General features: G+C 46.9%; 1 protein-coding gene across 3 annotated transcripts; it reads right to left on the minus strand.

Annotated features, from left to right (window-relative positions):
• Window positions 1-558: 558 nt before the first annotated feature.
• LOC311105158 (F-box and WD repeat domain-containing 11-A-like) lies at window positions 559-19,365 on the minus strand. 3 transcript variants are annotated; one of them, XM_084147206.1, is made up of 14 exons: window positions 19,228-19,356; window positions 17,271-17,375; window positions 12,719-12,790; window positions 6,817-7,039; window positions 6,461-6,647; window positions 6,273-6,363; window positions 5,621-5,758; window positions 5,072-5,190; window positions 3,328-3,577; window positions 3,043-3,161; window positions 2,064-2,174; window positions 1,892-1,970; window positions 1,608-1,772; window positions 559-1,531 (listed from the first exon to the last, which is right to left on the minus strand). In XM_084147206.1, exons 1-13 carry the CDS (start codon window positions 19,345-19,347, stop codon window positions 1,611-1,613), a joined length of 1,776 nt encoding a protein of 591 aa, XP_084003332.1. In that variant the 5' UTR covers window positions 19,348-19,356; the 3' UTR covers window positions 559-1,531; window positions 1,608-1,610. The 3 variants fall into 3 exon arrangements, with proteins under 3 accessions (XP_084003332.1, XP_084003330.1, XP_084003331.1); XM_084147204.1 differs by lacking the exon at window positions 17,271-17,375 and having other exon boundaries at window positions 19,228-19,365; XM_084147205.1 differs by lacking the exons at window positions 12,719-12,790; window positions 17,271-17,375 and having other exon boundaries at window positions 19,228-19,355.
• Window positions 19,366-20,026: the final 661 nt, after the last annotated feature.

Genomic DNA, 20,026 nt, shown 5'->3' on the forward strand with positions numbered 1-20,026 from the left:
CCCAAGAGTCTCAGCTATCACAGTCATGAATAGGAGAGAAGGCATGTGCTCAAAATGGATCCCTATATCAGTGCACTACTTTTGACCAGGGTGCCATTTGGGATACAGTCAAGCACTGCAGGTTGTAGTTTGAAGTCTGCCATTTGAAACTACAGTACAACCTGGAACAAGATAATTATCCCAGCAGCCACTGCAGGTTCCACATCTATCAAAGCTGTACTCCCATCTCCAGTACTGTTGCTAAGGAAAATCACATTCTTGATAAAGAAAATGTCATACTTTTCCTACAGGGTTCTTTCTCCTGTTCATAAGAGTGGGTAGTGTGTTAGAACCAGTTGTAATGGATTATAAGCAGAGTAACTACATGGTTATGACTAGTGTATCACCATGACAGGCTGTGATAAACTAGGATTAGAGCGCCACCTGGTGGCAAAGTTTAGAAGAGCAGACATTCACCATAACTATTTGCAATGAAGTTGAAATGGTCATTAAGACACAGACTAACACATCAGGGCACTGTGATGTAGCGCCCGCACACACGTTGGCTCAACACCCCACCACTACCAAGTACTTTATTCACAATGTCATATTTTCTTTTTAAAAAATCATTTTAATATACAACAATTTTTTTGGGACAAGACAACTCAGTTTACAGCTAAACTGAGCCCAGAGTTCCAGCTTCTCTCATAACTAAAGCAAGCACAGATGATCAAAGAGAGATGGAGAGGAAATGAGTGAGAAAAGAGAATGAGAGAGAGCGAGAAAGAAAGAGAACTACAATGCTTAGTATGATTTTAGTAAGAACGAAACGATTTGTCAAATAAAATTACAAAACAATAAAAAACACAGTAAGAATGTAAGAGGAGTCAAAATGAAAAGAAAAAAGGAGTGTTGCCAGGACGCTGTATCCCCGGCAACCTCAACATGCACGTCTGTTTCCATGGCGACAAGCCCAGTCTCCTCTTCCTCAATGCCGGATTTCCCCAAGTCTCCACACACACACACAAACACTTGAGTGTGTGAGCCGAACAACTGTTCATTCCAGGCAGAAGAAGAGAAGGAACAAGGAAAGATGGAGGAGTGAGAGGGAGAGCTCTTTATTCCTCCCTCCTTTACTCACTCCATCTCTCATCCATCTCTCAGAGCTGAGTTCAAGAGTCTCTCTCTCCCACTCTGCAGCGCCAAGGTCATTCTCTGTCCATCCGTGTGTCTAGGCAGGGTTGGGTTGGGTTGGGGGGTGAGAACTGAAGAAATAGAGCTTACGGTAGGACTTCTTAAGGGAAGGGATTTGCTAAGGTAAGGAGTAAGATATGTCTTGTCCACTGTTGTGAGTTACTGTAGATTGGGGAGAATATGAACGTGCAGGTGTGTGTGTGTTTCAGGGGTGTGGTGGGAGAGTCCTTGTCAGAACGGGGGTATGGACAAAAGGATGAGGAAGAACACAACGAGTTGAGCTCCTCTCTGCAACACACTCTCCATCAGCCAATCAGATCTCAGCTCCTCCAGGACTCACTGCAGTGGATGGCGCCACCTGCAGGACAGAGACAGGTCAGCAACTACAAGCCAGAGTTTCAGCCAGTGTGTGTGTGTGTGTGTGTTTGTATTACCTGCTATCTGGAGATGTAGGTGTAGGTCCGTGAGGGGGACCGGCCCTCTGACTGTCCATTGGTCGACACATTCAGGAAGTCCCAGATGAGGATGGTGTCGTCATGGGAACTGCTGATGATCTGGAACTCGTCAAACTGCAGCCGGAACACACGTCCCGAGTGCTCCTGAAAAAAACAAAAAAACATTACCATGACAACCACGTAAGGTCACTGCCAACAACAGACCAGAGACACATTAAAACACTCAAACACCTTGACGGAGTCACACACACAAAGAAACTCACCACCAGTGTGCGCAGGCACAAGGTGCTGGCTGGGGCTCGTGGGTCCAGAGCAGCTTGCAGGTCCCACACCTTTATCTTACTGCAGTGAGAGGAGACAAGGTCAGAACAACAGTGTGTGTTTGTTGGAAGAAGACAACGATCAATCCGTAAACTGTTTTACTGTGTGTCTCACCCGTCGTAGGCACCACTGACAATCCTCTTGTTGTCGAAGCGAATGCAGCGGACCAGTTCCTCATGACCCTCCAACACTCGCAAACACGCTCCACACTCAATATCCCATAACCTGGAGACCATACATTAACACACACACATTGTATCTCATTAGGGTTCATACAGACAGTGGCAAGTCAAATTCAAGGACTTTCAAGTACTTTTTCAAGCACTAATATCTGTGTGAGTGGCAGGAGCACGGCTGGCGCTTGATAAAGCAGAATATCGCGGGCGCCCCGTGTTTGAGGCTATTGGCAAAAAAGCTCTGGAGGTTGTTGCAGAGAAAAAAAATCACAATGTAGAACTGGCGACAACGCAGGATGCAGCTTCAGGGATCCCCCTTCATGTGGCTCTTCAGGGCCGATTCACCCATGCTCACAATGTCAATGTCTGACACATATTTGGCACCTTACACAGTGTGGGTTGGTTGAGTCCAGTGATGTAGTGGTAAAAAGGTGGGTAAACTATACTGAACAAAAATATAAAAACGCAACATGTAAAGTGAAATAAAAGATCCTAGACATTTTCCATACGCACAAAAGGTAGGATTGAATCTACATTTGCCCGGCATTTTAGCTGTCGATGTGACGTTTGGCAGCGCTTAATCAGTTCTGTACCTGCCTGGCTGAGTGGCAGTGTGGGTGGAATGAGCAAACTCGCCTGGCAACCACAGCACGAAACGCGTGAGGAAATATAACTCTGTAGTCTGCCTGGAAATGTATTCACAAGAACAACATATTTTTCTAATATTTTTCATAAACATTTGATCATTGTCTGTTCTTCTCATTTTAATTCAAGTACTTTATGTACCAACTTGATTTTCAAGGTATTCCAGTACTTTAATTTAAGCACCTTGGGGGAACCCTGTGTCATGACCAACAGACACACATCCCACCACGCCGATTAAACCTAGTGAAACTAGAAAACGCACACTCTCCTACCGTATGGTATTATCAGAGGAGCCGCTGACCACCAGTCTGTCTCTGTACTGCAGGCAGGCGATGCCTCGCTTATGTCCGTTTAGCGTGCGTACAAACTCACACGTACTGGTGCTCCACACCTACAGGGGGCAGCAGAGATGGAGAGACACTCATATGATGCCCCACATCAATATGAACATGAAACAACTCCAATATCCACTACTGTAGAGACATCACATACTCATGTGCACACACATAAGCCCCACATTCTATATCCCAAGATCTATCTACACACGCCCCTTTCACCTTAATGGTGCGGTCTCCCGACGCCGACACAATGTATTTGTCGTCGAAGTCGACCACGTTGACGGCGGCGCGGTGCCCCACGAGGACCCGCCGGAGGCTGATGTCGGTGGGCGAGGCCATGTCCCACACGGCGATGGAGCGGTCCTTAGAACACGTCACCATCAGACCGTTACAGAAGCGCAGGTGGAGCACCGCCTCGTTGTGATGGATCAGAGTGTTCAATACTTCACCTGACGTCACGTCCCACACCCTGCGGGGGGGGGAGCAAGAGAGAGCGAGAGAGAAGGAAGGGGGAGAGAGAAGGAAGGGGGAGAGAGAAAGACAGGAGTGAGAGAAGGAAGGGGGAGAGAGAAAGACAGGAGCGAGGGGGAGAGAGAAGGAAGGGGGAGAGAGAAAGACAGGAGCGAGGGGGAGAGAGAAGGAAGGGGGAGAGAGAAAGACAGGAGCGAGAGGGAAAAGAGGGGTGGAGAGACAGGGTATGATAGGGAGAGGGGGAAAAAGAGGGAAAGTTGTAAAAACAAAGAAAACGAGAGCGTGAGTGAAAGAGACTTATTAGTGAAAGCACTGCAAACAGACTGATACACTGGGCAGAGTCCCAGTCAACACACACACACGGGACCAGCCGTTAACAACGTTTTTATTGAGTTCCACTGTTGGGCAGGGAGAGAGGATCAAACACACACTGGAAAAGCTGACACTCAAAGCCACAAACAAGTGCCCGTCAAGCCGTTGCTAAGGAAGTGAAGTCACATTTTCCTTGGATAGTGAAGTAATGAGTGTGTGAAGGTTGAGCTTGTGTGCAGCAGGCAAAATGTTAGCTAACCATATTGACAATCACTCAACAGTCTGTCCAAATTGTACACTGTGTCAAAGATAGGAAATCTAACAGTTAGTTAGACCTATACTGAAGGGTGAGAAATGTTGACGATATAATTGAAATATCAATCTCTTCAGGCAACGCCAACAATCGGTGTGTGTGTGTGGCTCCAGACGATAGAGTGAAGCACAGACTGTATTAAGTGTGGTAGAGAGACTGGCATTCACAGATGGTGGATATAGCTACTGTATCTAAGAGAGAGATGGCTGGGCAGCACACTAGCTATAAATACATGTGGAGGAAGGTTTCATATATAGACAGATATCTCCCAGATAAATCTCAAGGCAGAGTGCCACTGCTAAAGGCTCTCCATGTTCGGCTACTCGGAGGGCAGGCTAGTGTGACAGTCGGAACTAACAGTGAAGCAGACTGTGATTGCGTCCCAAATGGTACACTATTCCCTAAGTAGTTCATTGCTTTTGACCAGATCCCTATGGGCCCTGGTCAAAAGCAGTGCACTTCATAGGGAATAAGGTGCCATTTGGGGGACACAGTGATTGAAGACAGATCACAGATGGCTGTGGGGGGGAATGGGGTGAAGCAGAGAGATGTGGAGACTGATGCAAACCGACATGGTTGGCTATCCTGACCAAGGAAGCTTTTTAGTCACGTTTCTAGGATGCCAATGTCCATTCTAGGGATTCTATATGTATTTCTATGGACCTAATCATGAAGAAGTCATATCGTAGTTAGATATGTGTGGAGGTACCGTATAGGTGTCCCAAATGGCACAGTATTCCCTATATACTGTAGTGCACTACTTTTGACCAGTCCTATGGATCCTGGTCAAAACTAGTGCACTACAGAGTGAATAGGGTGCCATTTGGACGAACCCCAAGTGTGTGTATGATGACGGCCGTGTCATACCTGACAGTGGAGTCGGAGGAGCCAGTGACTATGACCCTTTCGTCATACTGCAGACACAACACTGAGCCTGTATGACCTGTCAGAATCTTCAGACACTCCAGAGACTGCTTGTCCCAGATCTATACACACAGAGAGGGACAGAGAGAAAGTGAGCAGGAGATTTGGGTCAGGGTAAGAATGAGCTGGTCTCAGAGTATTGTTCATGCCCCATTTCCCTGCAGTGTGGTGGGATCTCTGTGCACTAGAGCTCTGGAGCTGGGCAGGCTAGCCCTTTCCTGGGTACCTCAGTCAGACAGTCTCCCCCTCTAAACCAATAACAAGACAAATCCTCACCCCCTCCCTTTCTCCCTCCAGGACAGACAGATGAGTGGAACACACAAAGAGTGGGAAAATTACTCCTTTCATCCTTTAATTAATGTCTGTTCTCCGAGAGAGACAAGCTGCTGTTTCACTTCAAAAAGGTATTGTCGGTAATACTGTCTGTACATGATGATTCATCCATCTTGTCCCGTCAAAAAGACAGGTACACACACACACACACACACACACCTTTATGGAGTTGTCTCTAAGGCCACTGATGATCTTATCGTCGTCGTACTGGAGGCAATAGACACCTTTACTGTTCTCTGACCGACACTGGATCCTCTGCAGGTTGTGTCTGCCACACCGCCAGTTAGCCTCAATAGTCTACAGAGAGAGAGGGAAAAGGAGGAGAGAGAGTAGATAGAAGGGGAAGAGAGGAGAGCGAGAGGGGGTGGAGGGGAGGAGAGAGAAGGGGGTGGAAGGGAGGAGACCAGGGGAGGGGGCGGTAGAGTAGAGGAGACCAGGGAGGGGGGGGTAGAGTAGAGGAGACCAGGGAGGGGGGTTCACAGGTAGTGGGCAGAAGAGAGAGGAGAGGGGATACACAAGAAGACAACAGGGCAGGTATAGAACAGAGAGAACAGAGAGAAAGAGGAGTGGATATGTGAGCGAGGAAAAACAAGAGATCAAGACTGATGGGGAGAACAACAAGATTAGGTGAGAGAGGAAAATAGATCTCTTCTCCATCAAGATTAATAAGCCTTTTCATCAACGTCTATAGGTACACAACATGCTTCCCAAATGGCATTCCCTATTCCCTATAGATTGTCCTACTTTACACCAGAGCCCTGTGAAACCAAAAAGGGCTAGGGGTTGTTTGTGGACAGAGCTACAGTCTTACCTCTATGTCCTGGATGATCTTGGGGTAGAGGGAGTGGTAGTAGGAGTTGGGCGGGACTTCTGTCGTTCGGTTCTTGAACAGATACTTCTCCCTGAGATGACGGACAGAAAAACAAGCCAATGAGAACTCAAGTTTCAGAATTCAAAGAAGTCTGGTGTAATTGTTTCAGTGTGTGTGTGTGTGCTCACCACTGGTGCCTCTCTGACAGGCCTTTCCAGAGGGGGTCTGTGCGCACCATGCGTTCTATGAGTTTCTTCCAGAGCATACCCTCTGAGATCACCCTCTGCCACTCCTTACACACCAGCTCTGCCGAGCACAGAGACTGCGCATCCAGGAACGACAGGATGTTCTCTGCTATGTGGTCCAGACCCTGGGCTAGAAAGAGAGAAAGAGAGAGAAAGAAAGGAGTGTGTGTGTGGATGAGTGTGTGAATATGGGAGAGTTCAGAAGTCTGAGTGGTGTGTGTGTGTGTGTAAGCATTCAAATGAGTGTGTGGAGTGTGTTCGAGAGTCTGAAAGTGTGTGTGTGTGTGTGTGTGTGTTACCTGGCAGCGCTGTGATGAAGTCACGTTGGAGCATGGGTTTGAGGTAGGAGTTGATGTGGCCGTGTTGGTAGTGACACATACGGGAGATGAGGTGTTCTACAAACTCCACCTGGACAGTCTCAGACCACTGGTCAAACAGGGCGATGCACTGCTCCTTCTCCTTGTCACAGTTCCCCTCTGACGGACGCTTACGAGAGCCTGTCATTACAGGACCGTTACTAAGCTGACAGGGAAAGGACAGAGGGGTTACTGACGCACACGGGATGTAATGATTCACCGATACGAATCAGTCCCCGATTCAAATATTTAAGAAACAAGTGCATTGGTCCGCGGACCCCAAACCAACCCTAATGTAGCATGCATTGGTCAGAAAATCTATTCAAACTTTAGAAATTGCTAGTTCACATTTTTTGTTGTTGCTCATATTACTTTCTTTCTACCTTCCGAAAATACCGCTCATCTTTTGTGAAAAATGATGCGTCCTCTCCTTCAGCGTCAAACTGCATGTAACTGTTGACAGTCATTTTGCACGCCGAACAACCCCAGGCAATATCAGTAGCCTAGTCAAACTGCACACTGTGCCCAGATTCGCGAGGTAGGCGACCTAGTCCTGATCTTGTACATCTGCGCAGCGCCTTCAGCATTCAAATGCTAAAATGGCTTGCGCGCTATTAGGCTTCATTAGTTGAGTGACATCCTATGGAATTTGCTAGGTTATTGTCATCTATGCCTGTTGAAAATGGTGTTTTACCGGAATAAAAGTAAGCTACCAGAGTCATCTGGATATACCTGCTGAACCGGGCTTACAATAGATTTTATTTTGATTGTTCAGGTTCACCATCAGCAATAGTTTTGGTTGCGCTTTAAACAATCAGTGTATATGGTCATTTTTAGATATACAGGGTAAAGTTGATCATTTCCTAACGAGGACAGAAATCACTTTGTGAGGCGCACTGCATGGCCAAAGCAGGAGGAGAAAAGAAGCTCACTAAAAACATCTAAATATTGAAACATTACTAGCTCAAACACTTAATCTGCACAAATGACAAGTTAATTTGTGGATGAAATGATTTCAGAACCAAAGTGGGGGGACAAAAAACATTGGCTACATTGCCCCCCCGCCCCCACTAATCTGATAGTGGTAGTGGGGTGGTAGATGCCTAGTCTCCTTATGGCTCTAATCTGATAGTGGGGTGGTAGATGCCTAGTCTCCCTTATGGCTCTAATCTGATAGTGGTGTGGTAGATGCCTAGTCTCTCTTATGGCTCTAATCTGATAGTGGTAGTGGGGTGGTAGATGCCTAGTCTCCCTTATGGCTCTAATCTGATAGTGGTGTGGTAGATGCCTAGTCTCCTTTATGGCTCTAATCTGATAGTGGTAGTGGGGTGGTAGATTCCCTTATGGCTCTAATCTGATAGTGGGGTGGTAGATGCCTAGTCTCCCTTATGGCTCTAATCTGATAGTGGGGTGGTAGATGCCTAGTCTCCTTTATGGCTCTAATCTGATAGTGGTGTGGTAGATGCCTAGTCTCCTTTATGGCTCTAATCTGATAGTGGTAGTGGGGTGGTAGATTCCCTTATGGCTCTAATCTGATAGTGGGGTGGTAGATGCCTAGTCTCCTTTATGGCTCTAATCTGATAGTGGTGTGGTAGATGCCTAGTCTCCCTTATGGCTCTAATCTGATAGTGGTAGTGGTGTGATAGATGCCTAGTCTCTTTTATGGCTCTAATCTGATAGTGGGGTGGTAGATGCCTAGTCTCCCTTATGGCTCTAATCTGATAGTGGTAGTGGGGTGGTAGATGCCTAGTCTCTTTTATGGCTCTAATCTGATAGTGGGGTGGTAGATGCCTAGTCTCCCTTATGGCTCTAATCTGATAGTGGTAGTGGGGTGGTAGATGCCTAGTCTCTCTTATGGCTCTAATCTGATAGTGGTGTGGTAGATGCCTAGTCTCCCTTATGGCTCTAATCTGATAGTGGTAGTGGGGTGGTAGATGCCTAAATCTCCCTTATGGCTCTAATCTGATAGTGGTAGTGGGGTGGTAGATGCCTAAATCTCCCTTATGGCTCTAATCTGATAGTGGTAGTGGGGTGGTAGATGCCTAGTCTCCCTTATGGCTCTAATCTGGTAGTGGTGTGGTAGATTCCTAGTCTCCCTTATGGCTCTAATCTGATAGTGGTGTGGTAGATTCCTAGTCTCCCTTATGGCTCTGATCAGGTGCCTAAATAGTTCACAGCAGGGGTATTCAACTCTTAACCTAGGAGGTCCAGAGGCTGCTGGTTTTAATTGGCCCAGCGTCGTCCAGGGTAGGGGAGGGAATGGCCGGCAGGGATGTAGCTCAGTTGATAGAGCATGGCGTTTGCAACACCAGGGTTGTGGGTTCGATTCCCACGGGGGGCCAGTATGAAAAATAAAAATATAATAATGTATGCACTCACTAACTGTAAATCGCTCTGGATTAGAGCGTCTGCTAAATGACTAAAATGTAAATGTTTTATGTTCTACCTGATAATTAATTACACCCACCTGGTGTCCCAAGTCTAAATCAGTCCCTGATTAGAGGGGAAAAAAAATTTTTAAACGCAGTGGAACCAGCTTTGAGGGCCAGAGTTGCGTTTGAGGGGTATACGCCATAGACACACAAAAGTACGTGAACACCTGCTCGTCGATCAACTCATTCCAAAATCATGGGCATTAATATGAAGTTGGTCCCCCCTTTGCTGCTAGAACAGCTTCCACTCTTCTGGGAAGGCTTTCCACTAGATGTTGGAACATTGCTGCAGGGACTTGCTTCCATTCAGCCACAAGAGCATTAGTGAGGTCGGGCACTGATGTTGGGCGATTAGGCCTGGCTCACAGTCGGCGTTCCTATTCATCCCAAAGGTGTTCGATTGGGTTGAGGTCAGGGCTCTGTGTAGGCCAGTCAAGTTCTTCCACAACGATCTCGACAAACAATTTCTGTATGGACCTCGCTTTGTGCACGGGCACACATACACGCAGACATAAGAACAAGAACATTACAGATGTTATTCCCCATCAATACCCTTTAGTCACTACAATTTCTCTCTCTCTCAGGCAGAGGTCGTCAGTCTGCTCTGAAACAGGAAAGGGCCTTCCCCCAAATCGTCTAGAATGTCATTGTATGCTGTAGCGTTAAGATTTCCCTTCACTGAAACTAAGGGGCCTAGCCCGAACAATGAAAAACAGCTCCAGAACATTATTCCTCATCCACCAAACTTTACAGTTGGCACTATGCATTGGGGCAGGTAGCGTTCTCCAGGCATCTGCCAAACCCAGATCCGTCCGTCGGACTGCCAGATGGTGAAGCGTGATTCATTATTCCAGAGAACGTGTTTCCACTGCTCCAGAGTCCAATGGCAGCGAGCTTTACATCACTCCAGGCTTGTGTGCAGCTGCTTGGCCATGGAAACCCATTTCATGAAGCTCCCGACAAACTGTTATTGTGCTGATATTGCTTCCAGAGAGAGTTTGGAACTCGGTAGTGAAAGTTGCAACAGAGGACAGACACTATTTACGCGCTACGAGCATCAGCACTCGGCGGTCCCGTTCTGTGAGCTTGTGTGGCCTACCACTTAGCTGCTGAGACGTTGTTGCTCCTAGATGTTTCCACTTCACAATAACAGCACTTACAGTTGACCGGGGCAGCGCTAGCAGGGCAGAAATATGACGAACTGACTTGTTGGATAAGTGGTGACAGTGCCACGTTGAAAGTCACTGAGCTCTTCAGTAAGGCCATTCCACTGCCAATGTTTGTCTATGGAGATTGCATGTCTGTGTGCTCGATTTTATACACCTGTCAGCAATGGGTGTGGCTGAAATAGCCGAATATACTCATTTTAAGGTGTCCAAATACTTTTGTATATATAGTGTACATACACCATAGACATACAGTGGGGGAAAAAAGTATTTAGTCAGCCACCAATTGTGCAAGTTCTCCCACTTAAAAAGATGAGAGAGGCCTGTAATTTTCATCATAGGTACACATCAACTATGACAGACAAATTGAGAAGAAAAAAATCCAGAAAATCACGTAGGATTTTTAATGAATTTATTTGCTAATTATGGTGGAAAATAAGTATTTGGTCACCTACAAACAAGCAAGATTTCTGGCTCTCACAGACCTGTAACTTCTTCTTTAAGAGGCTCCTCTGTCCTCCACTCGTTACCTGTATTAATGGCACCTGTTTGAACTTGTTATCAGTATAAAAGACACCTGTCCACAACCTCAAACAGTCACACTCCAAACTCCACTATGGCCAAGACCAAAGAGCTGTCAAAGGACACCAGAAACAAAATTGTAGACCTGCACCAGGCTGGGAAGACTGAATCTGCAATAGGTAAGCAGCTTGGTTTGAAGAAAATCAACTGTGGGAGCAATTATTAGGAAATGGAAGACATACAAGACCACTGATAATCTCCCTCGATCTGGGTCTCCATGCAAGATCTCACCCCGTGGGGTCAAAATGATCACAAGAACGGTGAGCAAAAATCCCAGAACCACACGGGGGGACCTAGTGAATGACCTGCAGAGAGCTGGGACCAAAGTAACAAAGCCTACCATCAGTAACACACTACGCCGCCAGGGACTCAAATCCTGCAGTGCCAGACGGGTCCCCCTGCTTAAGCCAGTACATGTCCAGGCCCGTCTGAAGTTTGCTAGAGTGCATTTGGATGATCCAGAAGAGGATTGGGAGAATGTCATATGGTCAGATGAAACCAAAATAGAACTTTTTGGTAAAAACTCAACTCGTCGTGTTTGGAGGACAAAGAATGCTGAGTTGCATCCAAAGAACACCATACCTACTGTGAAGCATGGGGGTGGAAACATTATGCTTTGGGGCTGTTTTTCTGCAAAGGGACCAGGACGACTGATCCGTGTAAAGGAAAGAATGAATGGGGCCATGTATCGTGAGATTTTGAGTGAAAACCTCCTTCCATCAGCAAGGGCATTGAAGATGAAACGTGGCTGGGTCTTTCAGCATGACAATGATCCCAAACACACTGCCCGGGCAACGAAGGAGTGGCTTCGTAAGAAGCATTTCAAGGTCCTGGAGTGGCCTAGCCAGTCTCCAGATCTCAACCCCATAGAAAATCTTTGGAGGGAGTTGAAAGTCCGTGTTGCCCAGCGACAGCCCCAAAACATCACTGCTCTAGAGGAGATCTGCATGGAGGAATGGGCCAAAATACCAGCAACAGTGTGTGAAAACCTTGAAGACTTACAGAAAACGTTTGACCTGTGTCATTGCCAACAAAGGGTATATAACAAAGTATTGAGAAACTTTTGTTATTGACCAAATACTTATTTTCCACCATCATTTGCAAATAAAATCATTAAAAATCCTACAATGTGATTTTCTGGAGAATTTCTCATTTTGTCTGTAATAGTTGACGTGTACCTATGATGAAAATTACAGGCCTCTCTCATCTTTTTAAGTGGGAGAACTTGCACAATTGGTGGCTGACTAAATACTTTTTTTCCCCACTGTACATCATTTACATACATACACACAACAAACAGATGTCAGCTCTGACAGATCCAGCTCAAAGGCCCAGCTCATGCGCTCTATCAACAGCAGATTCGAATTTAAAATGAATGTTAATGCAACAAATGCATAAACTTTCAAACTAAAACGTATCGCTCCTGTATCATAGCCCATGTATGTAAATATGTATAGAATCGTCTTGAATGGGAAAGATGCACATCCCTAACACACACACACACACATCCATAAACACACACTTCACTACGAGTTCCTTTCCCACTGAAATCTAATTTCCCATTGTCATAACTTAAGTGCTTTTTTAAGGACGATTGATACATTATATGATTTAATATCTCTAATACACATTACACAAACACTCATAATCCACCTACACACACACCTTGGTGAGAATTGTGGTTTTCTTTGGGGAGAGGTCGTCTACGTGGTTCTGTGACTCCATGACTGATGTGTTCTGTATGGAGAGACAAGAACATGACTGAAGTGTCCTGTATGGAGAGACAAGAACATGACTGATGTGTTCTGAATGGAGAGACAACAACATGACTGATGTGTTCTGAATGGAGAGACAACAACAACAACATGACTGATGTGTTCTGTATGGAGAGACAAGAACATGACTGATGTGTTCTGAATGGAGAGACAACAACAACAACATGACTGATGTGTTCTGAATGGAGAGACAAGAACATGACTGATGTGTTCTGTATGGAGAGACAAGAACATGACTGATGTGTTCTGTATGGAGAGACAAGAACATGACTGATGTGTTCTGTATGGAGAGACAAGAACATGCCTGATGTGTTCTGAATGGAGAGACAAGAACATGACTGATGTGTTCTGTATGGAGAGACAAGAACATGACTGATGTGTTCTGAATGGAGAGACAAGAACATGACTGATGTGTCCTGTATGGAGAGACAACAACATGACTGTTGTGTTCTGTATGGAGAGACAACATGACTGATTAGAGTGAATTAAAAGGTAAAGTAACACATGAATGTACAGCGTACAATCTCACACACACGGCAACGTAAAAAAGCAGATCTCCATCTCCTCTGCCTGTGATGTGCAGTCTGGACAGGAAATTAAACAGGAGCATGTGGTTGTCACTGGCTGCTAGACAAACCCTACAGTAACGAAACCATCATCTGGTAGTACCCAACTTTCCAACACAGACAGAGAAGGGGAAGGAGGGAGAGAGAGCGAGAAAGAGAGCGAGCGAGCGAGAGCGAGAAAGAGCGAGAGAGAGAAAGAGCGATCGAGCGAGAGCGAGAGAGAAAGAGCGAGCGAGAGAGAAAGAGCGAGAGAGAGATAGAAAGAGCGAGAGAGCGAGAGAAAGAGCGAGCGAGAGAGAAAGAAAGAGCGAGAGAGAAAGAGCAAGAGAGAGAAAAAGCAAGAGAGAGAAAGAGCGAGCGAGAGAGAGCAAAAGAGCGAGCGAGAGAGAGCAAAAGAGCGAGCGAGAAAGAGCGAGCGAGCGAGAGAGAAAGAGAGCGAGCGAGCGAGAAAGAGAGAGCGAGCGAGAAAGTGAGCGAGCGAGCGAGAAAGTGAGCGAGCGAGAGAGAAAAAGAGCGAGCGAGAGAGAAAAAGAGCGAGCGAGAGAGAAAAAGAGCGAGCGAGCGAGAAAGAGAGCAAGAGAGCGAGCGAGCGAGAAATAGAGCAAGCGAGCGAGAGAGAGCGAGAAAGAGCGAGAGAGAGCGAGAAAGAGCGAGAAAGAGCGAGAGAGAGCGAGAGAGAGAAAGAGCGAGTGAGAGAGAGCAAAAGAGCGATCGAGCGAGAGCGAGAGAGAAAGAGCGAGAGAGCGAGAGAGAAAAAGCGAGCGAGCGAGCGAGAAAGAGCGAGCGAGAGAGAGAAAGAGCGAGCGAGAGAGAGAAAGAGCGAGCGAGCGAGAGAGAAAGAGCGAGCGAGAGAGAAAGAGCGAGCGAGAGAGAAAGAGCGAGCGAGAGAAAGAGCGAGCGAGAGAGAGAAAGAGCAAGAGCGAACGAGAAAGAGCAAGAGCGAGCGAGAGCAAAAGAGCGAGCGAGAGCAAAAGAGCGAGCGAGAGCAAAAGAGCGAGCGAGAGAGAGCAAAAGAGCGAGCGAGAGAGAGCAAAAGAGCGAGCGAGAGAGAGCAAAAGAGCGAGCGAGAGAGAGCAAGAGCGAAAGAGAAAGAGCGAGCGAGAAAGAGCGAGCGAGCGAGAAAGTGAGCGAGAGAGAAAAAGAGCGAGCGAGCGAGAGAGAAAGAGCGAGCGAGCGAGAGAGAAAGAGAGCGAGCGAGAAAGAGAGGGAGCGAGAAAGAGCGAGCGAGAAAGAGCGAGCAAGAAAGAGCGAGCGAGAAAGAGCGAGCGAGAAAGAGAGCGAGCGAGCGAGCGAGCAAGAGAGCGAGCGAAAGAGAGCGAGCGAGCGAGCAAGAGAGCGAGCAAGCGAAAGAGAGCGAGCGAGCGAGAAAGAGAGCGAGCGAGCGAGAAAGAGAGCGAGCGAGCGAGAAAGAGCGAGCGAGCGAGAAAGAGAGCGAGCGAGAAAGAGAGCGAGCGAGAAAGAGAGCGAGCGAGAAAGAGAGCGAGCGAGAAAGAGAGCGAGCGAGAAAGAGAGCGAGCGAGCGAGAAAGAGCGAGCGAGAAAGAGAGCGAGAGAGCGAGAAAGAGAGCGAGAAAGAGAGCGAGCGAGCGAGCGAGCGAGAAAGAGAGGGAGCGAGCGAGAAAGAGAGGGAGCGAGCGAGAAAGAGAGGGAGCGAGCGAGAAAGAGAGGGAGCGAGCGAGAAAGAGAGGGAGATGGGAGGAGTACTGTTAGAGGTTTGACCAGACCGGCTTACGCTCTCCCTGTATCCCATTAAAATGCTCAGACACACACAGCGCAGGTTTGTAACATGTCCTTGTCCCTGACACACACTTCATCTGAACCAGTCAGACTATTGACAGCCCTGTCCAGGTGTGTATGGATGTCGGTAGAAGGATGTCGGTAGAAGACAACCATAGAAGGTATTTCCTCAGATAGCCTACAGTAGCACGTCTCTCTTCTATCTCATTTGCAAAAATGAAACTGATATTGATAATGCACTGGATCATTTTAGACCAGTGGTCACCAACCTTTTCTGTCAAGATCACTTTGAGTCAAAATGCAAGCCGAGATCTACCGCTCAGATGTTCTTAAACATAAAAAAAAGTTTAAAATGTGTTTTGCCTATGCAACATTAACAAATCAAATTAAAAACAGTTCTGTAGCAATGAGGTTTGTGCAGTAGGCTATAGGCCCAATACATTATCTCTGCATATTGGCTATGGTTGAATGGCCTGGCCAATGTTGTTCTTCTCATTCTTTTTAAAATGTAGGTAGTTATATGATCACACTGGTAATAGATAATTTGTTGTATTACTTGAGGCACAGCTAAGTGAGCATAATTTGCTTCTTATTTTTTTCCTGGACTGATGGCCTGGATCTGATGGTCAGTCGGAGGGGAGGGAGGGAGCAGCAGTGAGGCTGCCTCTCACCCGCCTCACCGTCCCTCCGCCCTCCTTCCCTCCGCTGAGAAAAGGGGACACAGTCTTCCAGCTGATGGCGAAACTCAAGTCACACTGCATTATTTCTGCCTCATGTACCAATTCATGTTGTTACTCCTATGACCAGAGAAAGTGAAATATTCCTCAATATTAAAGACAAGCTGCTAATAATATCAACTCAAGCTTATCGGAACACTTTGCTACACTCATTGATTGCAGCTGCAGTGCTGGTTGTAGCGTGTGGAAGTAGGGAGAACGCGCATTTTATGGCTTATAAAGGTGTAGAACAAAGTGCTGACAGTGCTGAATAACAACTTAAACCGTACAGCACAAAAATGTTTTATATAATAGGAATGCAAGTCTTTATTGTTGGGTTTTTTACAGAATTGGAGGAGATCGACCAGTTGATCGTGATCAACCAGTTGGTGACCACTGTTTTAGACCAATAGTAACAGGACAGACAAACGGGTTGACAGACAGACGGGTACACAGACAAGGTCAGGGGTCAAGGCTGATGCAGACACTAGCAGTTCCGTACAAAGCAGACAGACAGATAGACAGGTTGTGTAGAGAGAGCAGCCTAGGCTATAAGGACAGGCAGCCAGTGACACCCAGGCAAGCATACCATGGAGCCTCACTCTCCGCTTAACAGGCAGGGCGGGGGGGTCCTAAAGCACCACCTGTCCTACACACCTCCAGGCAACCTAGCACTGCTCCCCAGGCAACGTGCTCTGGTAGCCTCTCCTTATTGTCCCCCCAGCCAGCAGCAGCTCCAACTCTGCTATTCTGATTCAGATTAACTAAACAACTTTTATCACGTGAACTTGGGCAATAACCACAGAATTGTGCCTATTTTTTGGTTCTTTAAAACAACATGCAACGCTTCCTCTTTACAGTAGCGAGGGAGTGAGAGACGTAGCCTAGCTACCGGAAGCTTAACTTTCACTTCGATCAGCACTAGCTAGGTTTGGCCAGGCTTGATAGAACCCTGTTCCTGTGATTCATGTGTTAGCCTATTATGCTCACAGTGGCTTATCATCAATGTTCAGTTTATGGTGTAATGTTAACAAAAAAAAAACTTGCTCTTTGATGGCATTTTTTTCTTTGTGTCACTTCAGCTTTTTTTTACCCAGGAAACATGGAAGCATCTTTCAGGTAGTGCTCGTCTGCAGTGACCAACCGTTGTCTAAGAGGCTACATATCAACTTAAGCCAAAATCTCCTGGAAGCTGGGCTGGATCTACCTTGGAGCAGAAGATGCCAGAGAGGTGCCCAAGAGAAGAGAAGGTTTTTGGGGAGCGAGAGGCAGGAAGGCAAAAGGGCCATGGGAGGATGCAAGACACAGTATGTGGTGGTGTGGTGTTAGGGGGTGAGAAGGGCTGAGGGAGGAGGAGGAGGGAGGGGTGAGTGTGGCAGTAGGTAGGTAGGTAGGTCAGAATTAAGAGGAGAGAGTAGCAGAACCTGGTTGTGAGCCCGGGTGGAGGGGATGCTCTGCTGGCACCTGAGTGCACACAAACTCTCTGCCACCGAGGAGCAGCCCAGCCAGAGAGAGCGAGGCACAGAGCTCTGTGTGAGAGAGAGAGAGAGAGGAATGAAAGGAGAGAAAATAGGAACGAGACAGGGAGGGAGAGAAAGGGTGACGGGAGAGAAAGGGTGACGAGGATAGAGGAAAAGAGAGATGAGGGAACAAGGGAGATGAAGGGGGGAGGAAAGGAGATGAGGTTTAGAGGATAGATAGAGCCGCAGGAGGAAGAGGGGTGGAGACAGAGTGATAGAATACATAGACAAAAGGAGTGGGAGAAATTAGGAGCGAAGAGAATGATGGCCAAACAGAATAGGAAAGAGTAAAGAACAGATTGTTGTTGAGAAGAGAGAGAGAGAGATGTGTAACCAAACCAGTGTTTTTGAGGAGAAGAGGAGTTGGGGGGTAGTGAGGGGAAAAACCAGTATTAGAACTACACACACATTTGCACAGTGAGCGTAAAAACACATACACACACTTTCAAACACAAGGCATAGTCAGACACACAAAAGCATTATTACATATGAAGTGGGTGGGGATAGGAAGAGGAGTGGGAGGGGCAACGGGCATGTTTGTCCATTTTCAGCCCTTGGATTTTTGTTCATGCCCCGCCCTCTGCTCTGCCATCCTCACACTATTGAAGTGGTTAGTGATTTACATAGGGACAAAATGCACAGACACACACACAGAAAACAATCTAGAACAAACCCAACATGAGTGTACATTGCCAGACAATTCAGTGAAAGTAGGCCATATAATAGGACCATCTAATATGGTCTAGGTTGGGGAAAGGCTACATCTGGGTACTGGGAAGGCCTGAGGGTAAATAGATCAGAAACATGGAATGTATCCTAGCTCAAGTTCAATGTAGTTTACTTGCAGGGCTAATTTTAAAGTTGTTGTGTTTAAGAGAGGGGTGTGACTTTTACCTAAATAGGAAATGGGAAAACTCAAGTCCTGACAGATTCATTCAAGGCTTTCCCCTGCCTGCATTCAGTGTGAAGGTAATGCTATCCTTGCTGTGGTGTGAGGAGCCAGTCTTGTTCTGTTGAATTTCACTTTCTCTCCCAAAACAAACAACTGTGGCTGATAACTGTTGTGCTGGCTGCAACCAAATCGGTTACTTTTTGATCAGACCCTTTTACTGTAATTATCTGGCTTACTGTAGCTATCAACTCGGTTTACAGCTACTAACGTTAGCTAGCTACCAACACTGTAGTAGTATTCTCACGTTAGCCAATTGCCAGTCTTTTGACAGGCAGATGTCTATCAAAAATGATGTCAGACCAACAACTAGAAAACTTGCACGCTAGAACTCTGGGCAAACAGCTATAACCTCCCGAAATATGATATATTGGCTTTTGGACTGATCATGTGGCTAGTTCAGCTAGCTAATCAACTACCAATGAAGACTGCGCGCTAACACGATTTTAATTTACATTTCTATAGCTAGTCAGGTACGTTGTGTCCATAACTAACAGGCTAGCTAGTTAGCTAGCTAGCTAGCTAACTATGACACTGGGCCGAGTGGCGCAGCGTCACTGCAGTGAAACGCTACCCCAAAAATATTGGCTTTCTTCAGCTGACGACTTTCAGTAACCTTTCAACTATTTTACATGTTACTGATTCAAATTGGCTACTGCAAAAATAAGGGACTATCCTGTCACTTTCAACGATAGCTAGGTGTCGACGACCTAGTCAATCGCTGGACCAGGATCCTCAAGGAAAAATATCGCTCTTTCAGGCCCTCCCTCTATTTCTAGTTCCCCCTCATTTTTCCTCCACCTCTCCTGACCGTCGGTTCGGATTGGTACCCCGTTTAGCCTTCGATTTAAGCCTCCACGGCTCCTTTTCGGGCCCAATAGCAACCCCGGGCACCTAATCACCAAAGCTTACCATTAATTCCAACGTGTTGTCCTCCATCTCCGGCTCCATGTTATTGTTCCCCCCCGAATCTCGGCTGTGAAAATAGAAACCCAACCCTGCGTCCGCGGCCTGCAAATGCAGAGACGTCATTCACTTCCTAAACCACTGTCTGGCAGGGCTGTGTTTAGTGGGGGATGGGGCACTCCCTCATGAATCCGACACTCTGATTGGCCGAGCTATGCTAAAGAGGCGTGCCTTAAAGGGCTTGCCCAATAATGATTGACTTGTCGATCTATCAAGGCTTTCCCCTGCCTGCATTTAGTACGTTTTTACGTTCTGGTACGTTCAATTGAACGGAAACGGTGCTGTACTGAACAACCCCGTTGAAAAACGGGGAGGGGTTGTGGAACGCGGTCAGCATGGCCAATGCCCTTCAAAAACGTCACTCATTGCTTCAAGCCACACCTCGCGGTCACTGAGGTGTAATAAGCAGATTCGATTATGCTGAGCCGCGGGGCACCTGGCATATGCCCGGCACGTCATCGGGCGAAAGCGGGGAGGGAGGCGCGCCGTTCTGAAATCGAACTGTAATCTACGCTGCTTGGTCATTTTGTCAACAAGGCAGCATGGTACCTTTTGCATGGGAAACACAGAATCTTAGTAATTATTACATGTGCTTAATTACGTAACTTTTGTTTTGCGCAGACTTCGCGGTAGGCTTTGAACGGGGCACCTGCCTCACGCCCGGGAGGCAGCCCGGTTCCTAATCGAATGCAATCAAGGCAAAGCATACCATGGAGCCTGTAGTTCAAACGAAATGAACACACCT

The sequence above is a fragment of the Coregonus lavaretus genome, assembly GCF_964263955.1.
Source record: "Coregonus lavaretus genome assembly, chromosome: 29".
Taxonomy (NCBI): Eukaryota; Metazoa; Chordata; class Actinopteri; order Salmoniformes; family Salmonidae; genus Coregonus; species Coregonus lavaretus.

Coding starts and splice junctions, on each gene's coding strand:
- LOC311105158 (XM_084147206.1), bottom strand. CDS start 19,347: ATGACGTCTCTGCATTTGCAGGCCGCGGACGCAGGGTTGGGTTTCTAT. Junction 6,648..6,816: donor CTTCATCACAGCGCTGCCAG/GTAACACACACA, acceptor CTCTCTTTCTAG/CCCAGGGTCTGGACCACATA. Junction 5,191..5,620: donor TTAGAGACAACTCCATAAAG/GTGTGTGTGTGT, acceptor CTGTGTGTATAG/ATCTGGGACAAGCAGTCTCT.